The 15,429-nt window shown below is 38.4% G+C and overlaps 1 protein-coding gene across 5 annotated transcripts in view; it reads left to right on the forward strand.

The window, feature by feature from the left end:
• LOC138320650 (cAMP-regulated phosphoprotein 21-like) overlaps positions 1 to 15,429 on the forward strand; it is a 64,023-nt gene that overhangs the window by 16,524 nt on the left and 32,070 nt on the right. The window contains exon 1 of one of the 5 annotated variants that reach the window (XM_069263781.1): positions 2,249 to 2,347. The exons of 2 other annotated variants lie outside the window; for them this stretch is intronic. In XM_069263781.1, the coding sequence (XP_069119882.1) occupies positions 2,264 to 2,347 (84 nt within the window). In that variant the 5' untranslated portion in view covers positions 2,249 to 2,263. Of the gene's footprint in view, positions 1 to 2,248; positions 2,348 to 9,925; positions 10,429 to 14,430; positions 14,451 to 15,429 lie in introns of those variants that run through there. 2 more of the 5 variants (XM_069263784.1, XM_069263785.1) reach the window with 2 other exon arrangements.

Consider the following 15,429-nt stretch of genomic DNA (forward strand, 5'->3'; position numbering starts at 1 on the left):
GGAAGGCTTTTTCACAGGGCTCTTCCAGGTTCATTATGAGCCTAGCTCATTATATTCCAAATGGAAATAATAAACAATATTTGCTGAATTCATCACCAAAGGGAATGCAGTTAAGTCCTGGAAATTCCTCTACCAATTTTCTTCCCAAATAAGTGAGAAAAAGCTCTGATATTGTAGCAACACTGAATGGGCAAGTGCAGTGATGAAAGCTAGATTCATGGTTAAATTACCCTTTCTAGGTAGTAACCTCTCTGCTCCAAGAAAAAGATGTGGTTGTTTGATAGTTGACAGGCTAAAACCTGGAAAGGTAGAGTCATTGAGGTAGTAAACTAGTAACTAACTTACACGCATGATATAGAAGTTGCTGAGAATGTTGACAGTCTAAAACCTGGAAAAAGGTAGAGTCATTGAGGTAGTAAACTAGTAACTAACTTACATGAATGATATAGAAGTTGCTGAGAATGTTGACAGTCTAAAACCTGGAAAAAGGTAGAGTCATTGAGGTAGTAAACTAGTAACTAACTTACACGCATGATATAGAAGTTGCTGAGAATGTTGACAGTCTAAAACCTGGAAAAAGGTAGAGTCATTGAGGTAGTAAACTAGTAACTAACTTACACGCATGATATAGAAGTTGCTGAGAATGTTGACAGTCTAAAACCTGGAAAAAGGTAGAGTCATTGAGGTAGTAAACTAGTAACTAACTTACACGCATGATATAGAAGTTGCTGAGAATATAAAGTCCTACTTGGATGATGAAGATCAACATTCATATCTCTTTATCTTATAATAATTAAACAGCTGGGAATATTTAACTCTAACTGATTTTTAAAGAAATGAACAGTGATGTTTGATAACAGGTAGACCATTCTTACAGTGCACTTGCAATTATCAATAGAGTTAAAAACCATAGAGGTAAAAATCTATCTGTGGGAATTAATTGTTCATTTTCTGAAATGGGTGTTATTTTTTTCATTTCATCTTTCTCTGTTTCTTCCCTTTCTTTTATTTTCTCCTCTAGTATTTCAAACCAACTGCATGGTTTTAAAATCAACCACAAAATAACAAATCTTTCAGGAATATACTAGAAACTTGATTACAAAACCTTTTACCTATACATGTATGTGACAAAAGTAGATCCAATGATTATGTAATCAATGATCAATATGCAATGCTTCAGACAGGATATGGGATATAGTAAACAATGCAATGTAGATATATAACTCTTTTTTTTCACGAAATCTTCAAAATCTTGTGTCAAAGATTTCTGTTTTGCATAAAATTTTATCTGAAATCCTAGTCAACAACAGTACAGTTGCTATGACAAAATGTCTGACAGTGAATTCAGTCAATTTCTACCTAATGTACCACTGTGTTCACATTAGATCTGTTGTGGTCATATCTTTATTAATGGTAGCTAAATATGTAAGTATAAGTATACTTCTGTTGTAATATAGAGAATAGTCACTTAAAATGGATACTTTTCTATTTTAGATAAAGTAAAACATGTATTTGAAAATAACATGTATTTGAAAATAACAGACCAACTAAAAGATACTTTTCTATTTCAGATAAAGTAAGATAACATGTATTTGAAAATAACAGACCAACTAAAAGATACTTTTCTATTTTAGATAAAGTAAAACATGTATTTGAAAATAACAGACCAACTAAAAGATACTTTTCTATTTTAGATAAAGTAAAACATGTATTTGAAAATAACAGACCAACTAAAAGATACTTTTCTATTTTAGATAAAGTAAAACATGTATTTGAAAATAACAGACCAACTAAAAGATACTTTTCTATTTAGATAAAGTAAAACATGTATTTGAAAATAACAAAAGACCAACCCCTAAAAGATACTTTTCTATTTCAGATAAAGTAAAACATGTATTTGAAAATAACAGACCAACTAAAAGATACTTTTCTATTTCAGATAAAGTAAAACATGTATTTGAAAATAACAGACCAACTAAAAATAATTATCTTTATTATGATTATTTGCTATATATACAAGCTGTTGCATGTGCTGTTATCAAATGATATTCAAGATCATTCTTGATTATATAGTTGTGATAGTGTTAGGTAATATCTATTATCAACTGAAATATGAAACAAAAAGAGTTGCTGAACTTTCAGACACCATTGATAACCCTGTTATGATGGTGAACTAGTCAGCATAGCTCTGTACCCGACACTGTATTGACTTTTACCTGTTAGGTAAGTAGCCACACCCTTGGTCTGCTGGCATGATAACAGGATGCCAGACGCAATACACGAAAACACCTTTTTGTCACCTGCTCAGCTACAATGGATTGAAATTAGCATATATTTCCTGATAAAGGTAACATTTTTCACATTTGTCAATAGTATACCACAAAATGTAAGGTTATTTTTTTGTCACAAAGGCAGACTGAGTTTGTTAGATTATACTACCATTATAGATATATATAATGATTATAATGTTTCTCAACACACCGTTTGAGATGCTGTGTTTTGTGAAAGTATATGAACTCAGCAGCGTGCTTTAGAAGTGTTTATTGTGTTACAACAGGAAATATAATCTAACTGTATAATTACCTGTACCTTTAAAACTGCCATTTTGCAATCTATAATGTATATTGGCTTCCAGAAGTTTTAATCTTTAGTGGTGTGACTTGATCATCATATACTACTTTATTTGTACTCAAAAGGAGATTTATCATAATCAGATTTGTTTGCCTGTACTGAATGTTGATACATTTGTGTTAATACGTAGATATGGAATAATTGTGGTTTGTATTGTTTGATCTATACAGGTTATTGGGTTCACAATTATCTAGATTGTTGTTTATCATTAATAAATTGTAATGGCACTGTGTTAATTTATCAATTTGTATGTCATCTTTACTGTTCCTGGAAAAAAGAATTTGAGCAAAGTCAGTCTGTAACAAGTACCCCAGCCTTTATTAACTTATTAAGGTAGTTTTGCATTTACAAACTAATTTAACCAACAAATCCTAATGTAAAGAAAATTAGATGCCTGCTTTTGAAAAGATAAACATTTTGTTGTTTTCTTTGGGATATACACCGATACAATAGTGATTTATGTTAAATGCATATGTGGGAGATTTATGATGAATATATAATTTCTGTACATTTGTAAATTTACACTGTGTTAGCATTGTAATGGATTTTTAAAGAATTTGCTGATGCAGTTATGCTATGGTGTATGGTGATTTTGTTTATGTGATTCTCTGCACTGGGACCGTTTTGTAGTGCTGATGTATGGAGAACAATCCTGATTGAACATTGATCGCAGGTGCCACTGTCTTATCAGTGTTGTTTGGAGCTTGTATGTTTGTAACAACAATGACCGGTGATTTGGCCTTAATTGCCCTGTCTCCCATACCGTGCAGTGCAAAAAGATATGTCATAAATCCTGTTACTCTTTGTTATCGCGCAAACATTTTCATATATCTGTTAGTTCTAAAACAAACATGGCCCAGCACCAGGGTGATAAAATGAAATTTGTAAGAAAATTATTGATGTATTGCAAAAATCCATAGTTTCTGTAGGACAACAATGGTCGAGAACAGGGAGTGAGTGAACGTTGTGTGGGGAGATAAACAGTGCTGACGGGTCACAATTCACTTCATTATCGCCAATATCACTTTGGTAATTTATGGCTTTGTATGTAGTTAGCTGACAAATTTCTGTACTTACATCCTGTTAAATCAATTATAGCATTAACAGGACGAAGTCAGATGTATCTATATCAAGGGGCAGTTTAGAGTACTAAATTGATAAAAAGATACAAAGACAAGAAAACACTATCTTAAGAATTTTCATAAAATATATAGACTGGTAAGGAATTAACTTAAATATATACTTACAGAAGTAATAGACGTTGGGAACTATAATTATTATGATGAATAGACTCTTAAACTCTTGCTTATGAAAAAAAGTTTACTCAATAGGTTCATTGATATGATATGTCATAATACTTAACAATTGACAATTTTATAAATGGATCTAAATAATACATTTTCTTTTAATCATATTTAAAAATAACATCATGAATTTAGCTAACATAACTTTATTAAGGTATGAAAAGGCAGATTGGTATTGTCTGACTAGACAGAATCTATTATACTACTTTTGACAACATTATCATCTCAGAATGTAGCTTAATAAAAGTTGTTCACATACCACAGCCTCCCAAACACACACACTGGTTTATCAAACTACATGTTACAAGAATACAATCCCTAATGACTGTTTTAAGGTGATTTAAAACTGCAAAATAAAACATTAATGAATGTGATTATTGTGTGACAAAAGTGTCATGACATATGTGAATATGTAGTGTTATAAAGTTTATACATTAAAATCTGTTCAATGGAAATGAAAGTAAATGCTAGGTTAGTGTGTCCTGGGGTGCCAACTGTCAGTGGTGTGTGGACTGGTGGAGACTGACAATTATGTGTCATTACCTGTACAATTTACCTTTTATTACCTGACACAGAGATATGTCATGCCGTTCTGATCTTACAATTATTCAGCCATTTTCTGACCTTTATATAGTAACATTTATGTGAAATTATGGTTTTGATAAAATATAATTTCATTCTCTCTCTGAAATTGGTACAATCACGGTGATATACCAGTAGGCCCATGGCTGTTTGTCCCTGCTTCACCTTCTGTGATTTTGCCCTGAATGTTTCCTTATTATAGTATAAAAATACCTCTTTAAACCATTCACAAGGGTTTTATAATTCATAATTGAAAATGCCTGGGCAAAGGGTGTAAAAGGTGTGTTCATTAATACTAAAGGGATGGTCAGGCAAATTTAGGAAAACAGAAAAGAAACTATCCCAAATAACAGTATATATGATTATGTGTGTATAATGTTACAGAAGAGTTGATAACATTTTATGACAAATAATGGTATGGTACAGTATCTAAAATTTGGTTTACCTAAATATTAGAGTAAAGCTATATTTCAATATTTATAACTGTGAGATAGTTAAGAATTTACTTTGTGAGATAATGCAAGATTGACATCATTACCCATCTCAAATGTGTGGATAAATTTTGATTTGTGAAATCATTGGCTTTCTAGTCGTTTGAGAGCCAGAGAGCAGACATGTTGTACATGGGCACATCCTGTAAAACATGGCTGTCTTTGAAGTCCCACTATTATGTACGGCCTGGAGACGGACTTATCTTGTTTCCAAATAGAAACATAGCTTTCAGAGCCAATCACTTACAAATGTTTTTGTTAACAAGTCCTCTTGCTCTGTTAAAAAAAATCTGAATTTTGTTATCAAACGCAGCGAACACATCTAACAGGAAAGTTAAAGTTATAAATGCTATCAGTGTAGACCATATGTTTTAAGCATCAAAAAGACTAAATGGACAAGTTTATGTAACCTTTCACACTTTGGATAATTGACGTCATAATTCATTTATGTAATTTTCTAATTCTGTTTTCACAACATCTGTTATCTTATCTTGGATGTAATGTCTAGCTACTTAGCTCAGAAAACTGTTACACCAACTTCATATTAACAACGTTACAAGTGATTTCAGTTCATATGAATTAATGTTCACTATTATATGTGATAGACCACTGATTATAGTTTATGTAGGCAGTCAATTATGTGACATACAAACAGATTACTTCTACTGTTGAAAATACAAAGATGAAATCAGAAATTGTTACAGAATGAGTAAATAGAAACATGTTGTTACATATGGTACACGTTGGTTTGGTTTTTTAGCTCACCTGGCCCGAAGGGCCGGTGAGCTTATGTCATGGCGCGGCGTCCGTCGTCCGTCCGTCCGTCGTCGTCCGTCCGTCCGTCCGTCTGTCCGTCAACATTTCCTTTAAATCGCTACTAGTCATAGAGTTCTGCATGGATTGTAACCAAATTTGGCCACAAACATCCTTGGGGGAGGGGGAACAGAACTTGTATAAATTTTGGCTCTGACACCCCGGGGGCAGGAGGGGCGGGGCCCAATAGGGGAAATATAGGTAAATCCTTTAAATCGCTACTTGTCATAGAGTTCTACATGGATTGTAACCAAATTTGGCCACAAACATCCTTGGGGGAAGGGGAACAGAACTTGTATAAATTTTGGCTCTGACACCCCGGGGGCAGGAGGGGCGGGGCCCAATAGGGGAAATATAGGTAAATCCTTTAAATCGCTACTTGTCATAGAGTTCTGAATGGAATGTAACAAAATTTGGCCACAAACATCCTTGGGGGAAGGGGAACAGAACTTGTATAAATTTTGGCTCTGACCCCCTGGGGGCAGGAGGGGCGGGGCCCAATAGGGGAAATATAGGTAAATCCTTTAAATCGCTACTTGTCATAGAGTTCTGAATGGAATGTAACAAAATTTGGCCACAAACATCCTTGGGGGAAGGGGAACAGAACTTGTATAAATTTTGGCTCTGACCCCCCGGGGGCAGGAGGGGCGGGGCCCAATAGGGGAAATAGAGGTAAATCCTTTAAATCGCTACTTGTCATAGAGTTCTACATGGATTTTAACCAAATTTGGCCACAAACATCCTTGGGGGAAGGGGAACAGAACTTGTATAAATTTTGGCTCTGACCCCCCGGGGGCAGGAGGGGCGGGGCCCAATAGGGGAAATAGAGGTAAATCCTTTAAATCGCTACTTGTCATAGAGTTCTACATGGATTGTAACCAAATTTGGCCACAAACATCCTTGGGGGAAGGGGAACAGAACTTGTATAAATATTTGCTCTGACCCCCCGGGGGCAGGAGGGGCGGGGCCCAATAGGGGAAATAGAGGTAAATCCTTTAAATCGCTACTAGTCATATAGTTCTACATGGATTGTAACTAAATTTTGCCACAAACATCCTTGGGGGAAGGGGAACAGAACTTGTATAAATTTTGGCTCTGACCCCCCGGGGGCAGGAGGGGCGGGGCCCAATAGGGGAAATAGAGGTAAATCCTTTAAATCGCTACTTGTCATAGAGTTCTACATGGATTGTAACCAAATTTGGCCACAAACATCCTTGGGGGAAGGGGAACAGAACTTGTATAAATATTTGCTCTGACCCCCGGGGGGCAGGAGGGGCGGGGCCCAATAGGGGAAATATAGGTAAATCCTTTAAATCGCTACTTGTCATAGAGTTCTGAATGGAATGTAACAAAATTTGGCCACAAACATCCTTGGGGGAAGGGGAACAGAACTTGTATAAATTTTGGCTCTGACCCCCCGGGGGCGGGAGAGGGCGGGGCCCAATAGGGGAAATAGAGGTAAATCCTTTAAATCACTACTAGTCATAGAGTTCTACATGGATTGTAACTAAATTTTGCCACAAACATCCTTGGGGGAAGGGGAACAGAACTTGTATAAATTTTGGCTCTGACCCCCCCGGGGGCAGGAGGGGCGGGGCCCAATAGGGGAAATAGAGGAAAATCCTATAAATTGCTACTAGTCGTAGAGTTCTGCATGGATTGTAACCAAATTTGGCCACAAACATCCTTGGGGGAAGGGGAACAGAACTTGTATAAATTTTGGCTCTGGCCCCCCGGGGCTGGAGGGGTGGGGCCCAATAGGGGAAATAGAGGTAAATCCTTTAATTCGCTACTAGTCATAGAGTTCTGCATGGAATGTAACCAAATTTGGCCAGAAATATCCTTGGGAGAATAAGAACTGAGTTTGTATAAATTTTGGCTCTGGTCCCCAGGGCAGGAGGGGCGGGGCCCAATAGGGGAATTATAGGTAAATTCTATAAATTGCTACTTAATTGTCCTAGAGTTTTGTATGGATTGTAACTAAATTTGGCCACAAACATCCTTGGGGGTAGGAGAACAGAACTTGTATAAATTTTGGCTCTGACACTCAGGGGGCAGGAGGGGCGGGGCCCAATAGGGGAAATAGAGGTAAATTCTATCAATCGCTACTTGTCCTAGAGTTCTGCATGGATTGTAACCAAATTTGGCCACAAACATCCTTGGGGAAAGAGGAACAGAACTTGTATAAATTTTGGCTCTGATCCCCTGGGGGCAGGAGGGGCGGGGCCCAATAGGGGAAATAGAGGTAAATCCTTTAAATCGCTACTTCTCATAGAGTTCTGCATGGATTGTAACCAAATTTGGCCACAAACATCCTTTGTGGAAGGGGAACAGAACTTGTATAAATTTTGGCTCTGACCCCCAGGGGGCAGGAGGGGTGGGGCCCAATAGGGGATTGAGAGGTTAATATTAAAATTCCTTTAGAAAAGAAACAATGAACCTGTATTCAGAAAATTATTTGGCATTACAAACCAGGTGAGCGATACAGGCCCTCTGGGCCTCTTGTTTAATGTCCAATTAACAGGCAGGGTCACTCAAGGACATTCAAGGTTTACAGGTAGAGGAAAGTTGGGAGTACCCAGAGTAAATCACCAACCAGTGATCAGTACCTGGCAACTGCCTCACATGGGACTTAAAACTAGAGATGAAGGGCTTGTCGGCCTCCATGGTACACCTATATGTACTGACTGTGATTGTAAAGACTAGTCCAGCATGGTGATGTTCATGGTAAAGTGGGCTAAATAGGCTTTATACTGCTATAGCTTTAGGTTTTACTAGCTTAGTGTCAGGTAATATTATCTGTATCAAAGATGTGTGATTGACATTGGTGATAAATTTCCATCAAGCCGGATCACTGCCCTATTTTTATGCCAATAATAAGATGTAATTCACATGGAATAGTTGTAATACTGTGTGGGACATGAAAGGTTGTATAGCTAGAGAGGTAGCAGGCCTAGGTAACATCGCAGCTACTAAACAGTCACAAAGAATGATCTTGATGAGTGTTGAGTAGCTGTGATGTTACTTAGGCCTGCTACCTCTCTAGATGTACTGTATAACACTGATACTATATGTACAACACTGATACTATACGTACAACACTGATACTATATGTACAACACTGATACTATATGTACAACACTGATACTATATGTACAACACTGATACTATATGTACAACACTGATACTATATGTACAACACTGATACTATATGTACAACACTGATACTATATGTACAACACTGATACTATATGTACTGTACAACACTGATACTATATGTACAACATTGATACTGTATGTACAACACTGATACTATATGTGCAACACTGATACTATATGTACAACATTGATACTTTATGTACAACACTGATACTATATGTACAATACTGATACTATATGCACAACACTGATAGTACAACACTGATACTATATGTACAACACTGATACTATATGTAAAACACTGATACTATATGTACAACACTGAAACTATATGTACAACACTGATACTATATGTACAATACTGATACTATACGTACTGTACAACACTGATACTATATGTCCTGTACAACACTGATATTATATGTACAACACTGAAACTATATGTACAACACTGATACTTTATGTACAACACTGATACTATATGTACAACACTGATACTATATGTCCTGTACAACACTGATACAATATGTACTGTACAACACTGATACTATATGTACAACACTGATACTATATGTACAATACTGATACTATATCTACAACACTATATGTACAACACTGATACTTTATGTACAACACTGATACTATATGTACAATACTGATACTATATCTACAACACTATATGTACAACACTGATACTATATCTACAACACTATATGTACAACACTGATACTATATGTACAACACTGATACTATATCTACAACACTATATGTACAACACTGATACTATATGTACAACACTGATAGTATATGTACAACACTGATATTAAATGTACTGGTACAGCACTGATATTCACTACTGGTACAGTATTGTGTACTAGCATGGCTAAGATAGCACATATGGCCTGTGGCATACATGTAGGTGATGCTGTGTAGAGATGTCAGCTGGGTTGGCATGTGTGTACCTGGCTGCCAGCCTCCTTCATACAGCTTACTGCCTTTTGACTTGGCTCATCCTTCTCATCAGCCAACATCCCTTGTTGCCAATCAACATGAATGAAAGACATGGAAAAACTCTGAGTGTCCCACGATAATCCATTCAAGGTTATACAATCATAATGGAGGTGTCTTCCACGTCTTGTCATGCCTAGAATTTGACAACATAACTGCCTTGATGAAACTGTTTTGGTTGTCTGTCTGCAACTAGCTGTGCCTGCTTGAGTGTTGTCACTAGGTAGGTGACATGTGATAAAGCTATGGTACAACCAATGAACTATAGGCGATGTGAGAATCTGTGTTTACTTGTGACGTAGTTATGGGTATGATGTGGATTAGATATTAATAACATTCCAGGACTAAACATTAGGAATATGTGATATTTAATATTTGGACACACACAGGTGGAGACAGGAGGAAGAACATGTGTTGATGGCATCACTTCTGGTAAACAGGTAATTAAGAATCTGCTCTTAATTCTTTATGTCTAGAAAATGCAAACAATAGATGCATTCAGGGCCAGTATAGGTAAATTAGCTAGTACATTAGAGTAACTATAAAAATAGTTTTCGGTAATGATTCCCGAAATTGTTACATAAAGTAGCACAGGTGTACATAAGGATGTGGGATACTGTTGGTGGGGGTAGAAACAGGTATAGGTGACAATATATATATATTGTTGTTGAAATTGATCTGTATGTGAGGATGTTGAACCATGTAGATCTTAGGTGAGGATGTGGGATCCTTTAGATCTGTAGGTGAGAATGTGGGACCCAATAGATCTTAGGTGAGGATGTGGGACCGTGTAGATCTGTAGTTGAGGATGTGGCGCCATGTAGAACTGTAGGTGAGGATGTGGGACCCTGTAGATCCGTAGAAAAGGAGGTGGGACCCTTTAGATCTTAGGTGAGGATGTAGGACCCTTTAGATCTAAGGTGAGGATGTGATACCCTATAGATCTTGGGTAAAGATTTGGGACACTAGATCTGTAGGTTAGGATATGGGACCATGTAGATCTGTAGGCAAGGATGTGGGATCCTTTAGATCTGTAGGTGAGGATGTGGGACCGTGAAGATCTGTAGGTGAGGATGTGAGACCCTGTAGATCTAAGTGAGGATGTAGGACCCTTTAGATCTAAGGTGAGGATGTGGTACCCTGTAGATCTAGGTGAGGATGTGGGACCCAGTAGGTCTAGGTGAGGAATAGGGACCCTGTAGATCTTAGGTGAGGATGTGGGACCCTGTAGATCTGTAGGTAAGGATGTGGGACCCTTTAGATCTGCAGAACTGGATGTAGAACCCTGTAGATTTGTAGAACAGGATGTGGGACCCTGTCGATATGTAGGTGAGGATGTTGGACCCTGTAGATCTGTAGCTATATATATATAGATGATGATGTGGGATCCTGTAGATCTGCAGAACTGGATTTTGGACCCTGTAGATCTGTAGGTGAGGATGTGGGACCCTGTAGATCTGTAGAATAAGATGTGGGACACTGTAGATCTGAAGGTGAGGATGTTGGACCCTGTAGATCTGTAGGTGAGGATGTGGGACCCTGTAGATCTGTAGAATAAGATGTGGGACACTGTAGATCTGAAGGTGAGGATGTTGGACCCTGTAGATCTGTAGAATAAGATGTGGGACACTGTAGATCTGAAGGTGAGGATGTTGGACCCTGTAGATCTGTAGGTCAGGATGTGGAACCCTGTGGGATGCTTTAGATCTTAGGTGAGGATGTAGGATCCTTAAGATCTGTAGGTGAGAATGTGGGACCCTGTAGATCTTAAGTGAGGATGTGGGACCGTGTAGATCTGTAGTTGAGGATCTGGCGCCATGTAGAACTGTAGGTGAGGTTGTGGGACCCTGTAGATCCGTAGAAAAGGAGGTGGGACCATTTTAATCTTAGGTGAGGATGTAGGACCCTTTAGATCTAAGGTGAGGATGTGATACCCTATAGATATTGGGTAAAGATTTGGGACACTAGATCTGTAGGTGAGGATATGGGACCATGTAGATCTGTAGGCAAGGATGTGGGATCCTTTAGATCTGTAGGTGAGGATGTGGGACCGTGTAGATCTGTAGGTGAGGATGTGAGACCCTGTAGATCTAAGTAAGGATGTAGGACCCTTTAGATCTAAGGTGAGGATGTGGTACCCTGTAGATCTAAGGTGAGGATGTGGGACCCAGTAGGTCTAGGTGAGGAATAGGGACCCTGTAGATCTTAGGTGAGGATGTGGGACCCTGTAGATCTGTAGGTTAGGATGTGGGACCCTTTAGATCTGCAGAACTGGATGTAGGACCCTGTAGATTTGTAGAACAGGATGTGGGACCCTGTCGATATGTAGGTGAGGATGTTGGACCCTGTAGATCTGTAGCTTTATATATATAGATGATGATGTGGGATCCTGTAGATCTGCAGAACTGGATGTGGGACCCTGTAGATCTGTAGAATAGGATGTGGGACCCTGTTGATCTGTAGGGGAGGATGTTGGACCCTGTAGATCTGTAGGCGAGGATGTGGGACCCTGTAGATCTGTAGAATAAGATGTGGGACACTGTAGATCTGAAGGTGAGGATGTTGGACCCTGTAGATCTGTAGGTCAGGATGTGGAACCCTGTGTGATGCTTTAGATCTTAGATGAGGATGTAGGACCCTGTAGATCTGTAGGTGAGGATGTGGGATCCTGTAGATCTGTAGGTGAGGATGTGGGACCCTTTAGATCTGCATAACTGAAGTGGGACCCTGTAGATCTGTAGAACAGTATGTTGGACCCTGTCGATATGTAGGTGAGGATGTTGGACCCTCTGTAGATGATGATGTGGGATCCTGTAGCTCTGCAGAACTGGATGTGGGACCCTGTAGATGATCTGTAAAATAGGATGTGGGATCCTGTAGATATGTAGCTGAGGATGTGGGACCCTGTTGATCTGAAGGTGAGGATGTGGGACCCTGTAGATCTGTAAATTAGGATGTGGGACCCTGTAGATATGTAGCTTAGGATGTTAAACCCTGTTAATCTGTAGAACAGGATATGGGACACTATAGATCTGTAGATGATGATGTGGGACCCTTTAGATGTTAGGTGAGAATGTGGGACCCTGTAGATATGTAGACAAGGATGTGGGACACTGTAGATCTGAAGATGAGGATGTTGGACCCTGTAGATCTGAAGGTGAGGATGTTGGACCCTGTAGATCTGTAGGTCAGGATTTGGAACCCTGTAGATCTGTAGGTGAGAATGTGGGACCCTGTAGATATGTAGGTGAAGATGTGTGACCCTTTAGATCTTAGGTGAGGATGTGGGACTGTAGATCTGTAGGTAAGGATGTGGGACTGTGTAGATCTCTAGGTGATGATGTGGGACGCTGTAGATCCGTAGAAGAGAATGTGTGACCCTTTAGATCTTAGGTGAGGATGTGGGACCATGTAGATATGTTAGTGAGGATATGGGACTGTAGATCTGTAGGCAAGGATGTGTGACCCTTTAGATCTTAGGTGAGGATGTGGGACCATGTAGATATGTTAGTGAGGATATGGGACTGGAGATCTGTTGGCAAGGATATGGGACCCTTTAGATCTGTAGGTGAGGATGTTGGACCAGGTAGATCTGTAGAAGAGGATGTTGGACTCTGTAGACTATAGGTAAGGATGTGGGACCGTTTAGATCTGTAGGTGATGAAATGGGACCGTGTAGATTTGTAGTTTAGGATGTTTAACCATTTAAATCTTAGGTGAGGATTTAGACCCTGTAGATATGTAGGTGGGGATGTGAGACCCTGTTGATCTGAAGGGGAGGATGTGGGACCCTGTAGATCTGAAGGGGAGGATGTGGGACCCTGTAGATCTTAGGTGAGGATGTTGGACCCTGTATACGTAGATCTGTATGTAATTGATGTGGGACCCTGTAGATCTTAAATGGGGATGTGAGACCCTGTAGATCAGTATGTGAGGATGTTGGACCGTGTAGATCTGAAGGTGAGGATGTGGGACCCTGTAGATCTGTAGGTGAGGATGTGGGATCCTGTAGATCTGTAGGTGAGGATGTGGGATCCTGTAGATCTGTAGGTAAGAATGTGGGACCCTGTAGATCTTAGGTGAGGATGTGGGACCCTTTAGATCTTAGGTGAGGATGTGGGACCCTGTAGATCTGTAGAAGAGGATGTGGGGCCCTGTTGATCTATCTGAGGTTAGGATTTGAGAACCTCATCTTTGGGGTAACTACGTTGGTATTTTCCAACAGTGGTAGAGTAGTTGTAGCACACAAGTCACAGAGGCGTGTGTGTGACCTGAATGATTATATGGTATATCAGCCCAACTAGGAAATATTTGAATTCTGAGATAGATTGCTGCTGACACCTTCAACTCCATTGACAAATGTTGAGTAGCTATATAGGTGTGGGTCAGCTGCTGACCGCTGGGTAGGTTAGGCTGTCGGGGAATGTGAAGGACAAGACGATAGGACTCTGCTGACTTTCAGGTTTGTACTAGCCATCCATTTAGAGTTTTATCATATTTTTCCATTATCGTTATATTTGATATTGGTATTGTGAAATAATTGACCGTGCTTGTAATATTTATTTTTGTGGGGTATTTTAGTGCAGGTATCGGTTTGCTTGACAATATCATGTGACAAACACTGTAAGAATTGATTATTGAATTTTCTATTAATTTTCTTAAAAAAAAAAAATACCATCAAAAAAATACTATGCAAAAAATGAATTGATGGTGTATTACAATTTTTTGAAAACAAAATATCTGTTATAATGGTTAAATGATTTTTTGAAAAGGAAGCACTTTCATTGTGTTATACCTTAATATTGATATTGTACTAAAAAAAGGGATTTTGAGATGTGTAAAATCAACATAGTACGCTGTGTGTATTCCCTTTACTTATCAGATACAATTTTGTTTTCTATGCAGACTACTTTTGATACATCAATAGGACTGTTGACAATGTGATAACTTAACAATTTTTACACCTTGGCTCCAATATTGGATAAACTTTGTGAATTAGGTATGTAAAAGCGTCTTGTTTGTTTAGCGATGACCTTGATTTGATAAGTGCAATGTTAATGTTGTGTGTGGGCGAGGTATTTTATTTCTCTTCCTGTAGATATTGTCTGCATTGATTTCAAGTAAAGGTAAATAAACATATCGTGATAAAACCATCAGAACCTGTGGGTAAACTTTCTCAGATATATATACCTTGACCAGACATGATGACACAATTCACTTCTGTTGATAATGCAATAGATTTCTTAGAAATGATTAGATAAGACAAGTTATACTCCTAATGTTACCCAACAAATATATGTATGTTTCAGGGTGCTGAAAAAATACAGTAGGTTGGTAGGGAATTTCTTCTATTTTTGAACTTTTAAAACTTTTTTTTCTTTCAATTTTTGAAAAGGTTGTGATATTGATAAATAGGTAGTGTCAGAGATAAATGTATGGTA

Source organism: Argopecten irradians, chromosome 4 (genome assembly GCF_041381155.1).
Source record: "Argopecten irradians isolate NY chromosome 4, Ai_NY, whole genome shotgun sequence".
Classification (NCBI taxonomy): domain Eukaryota; kingdom Metazoa; phylum Mollusca; class Bivalvia; order Pectinida; family Pectinidae; genus Argopecten; species Argopecten irradians.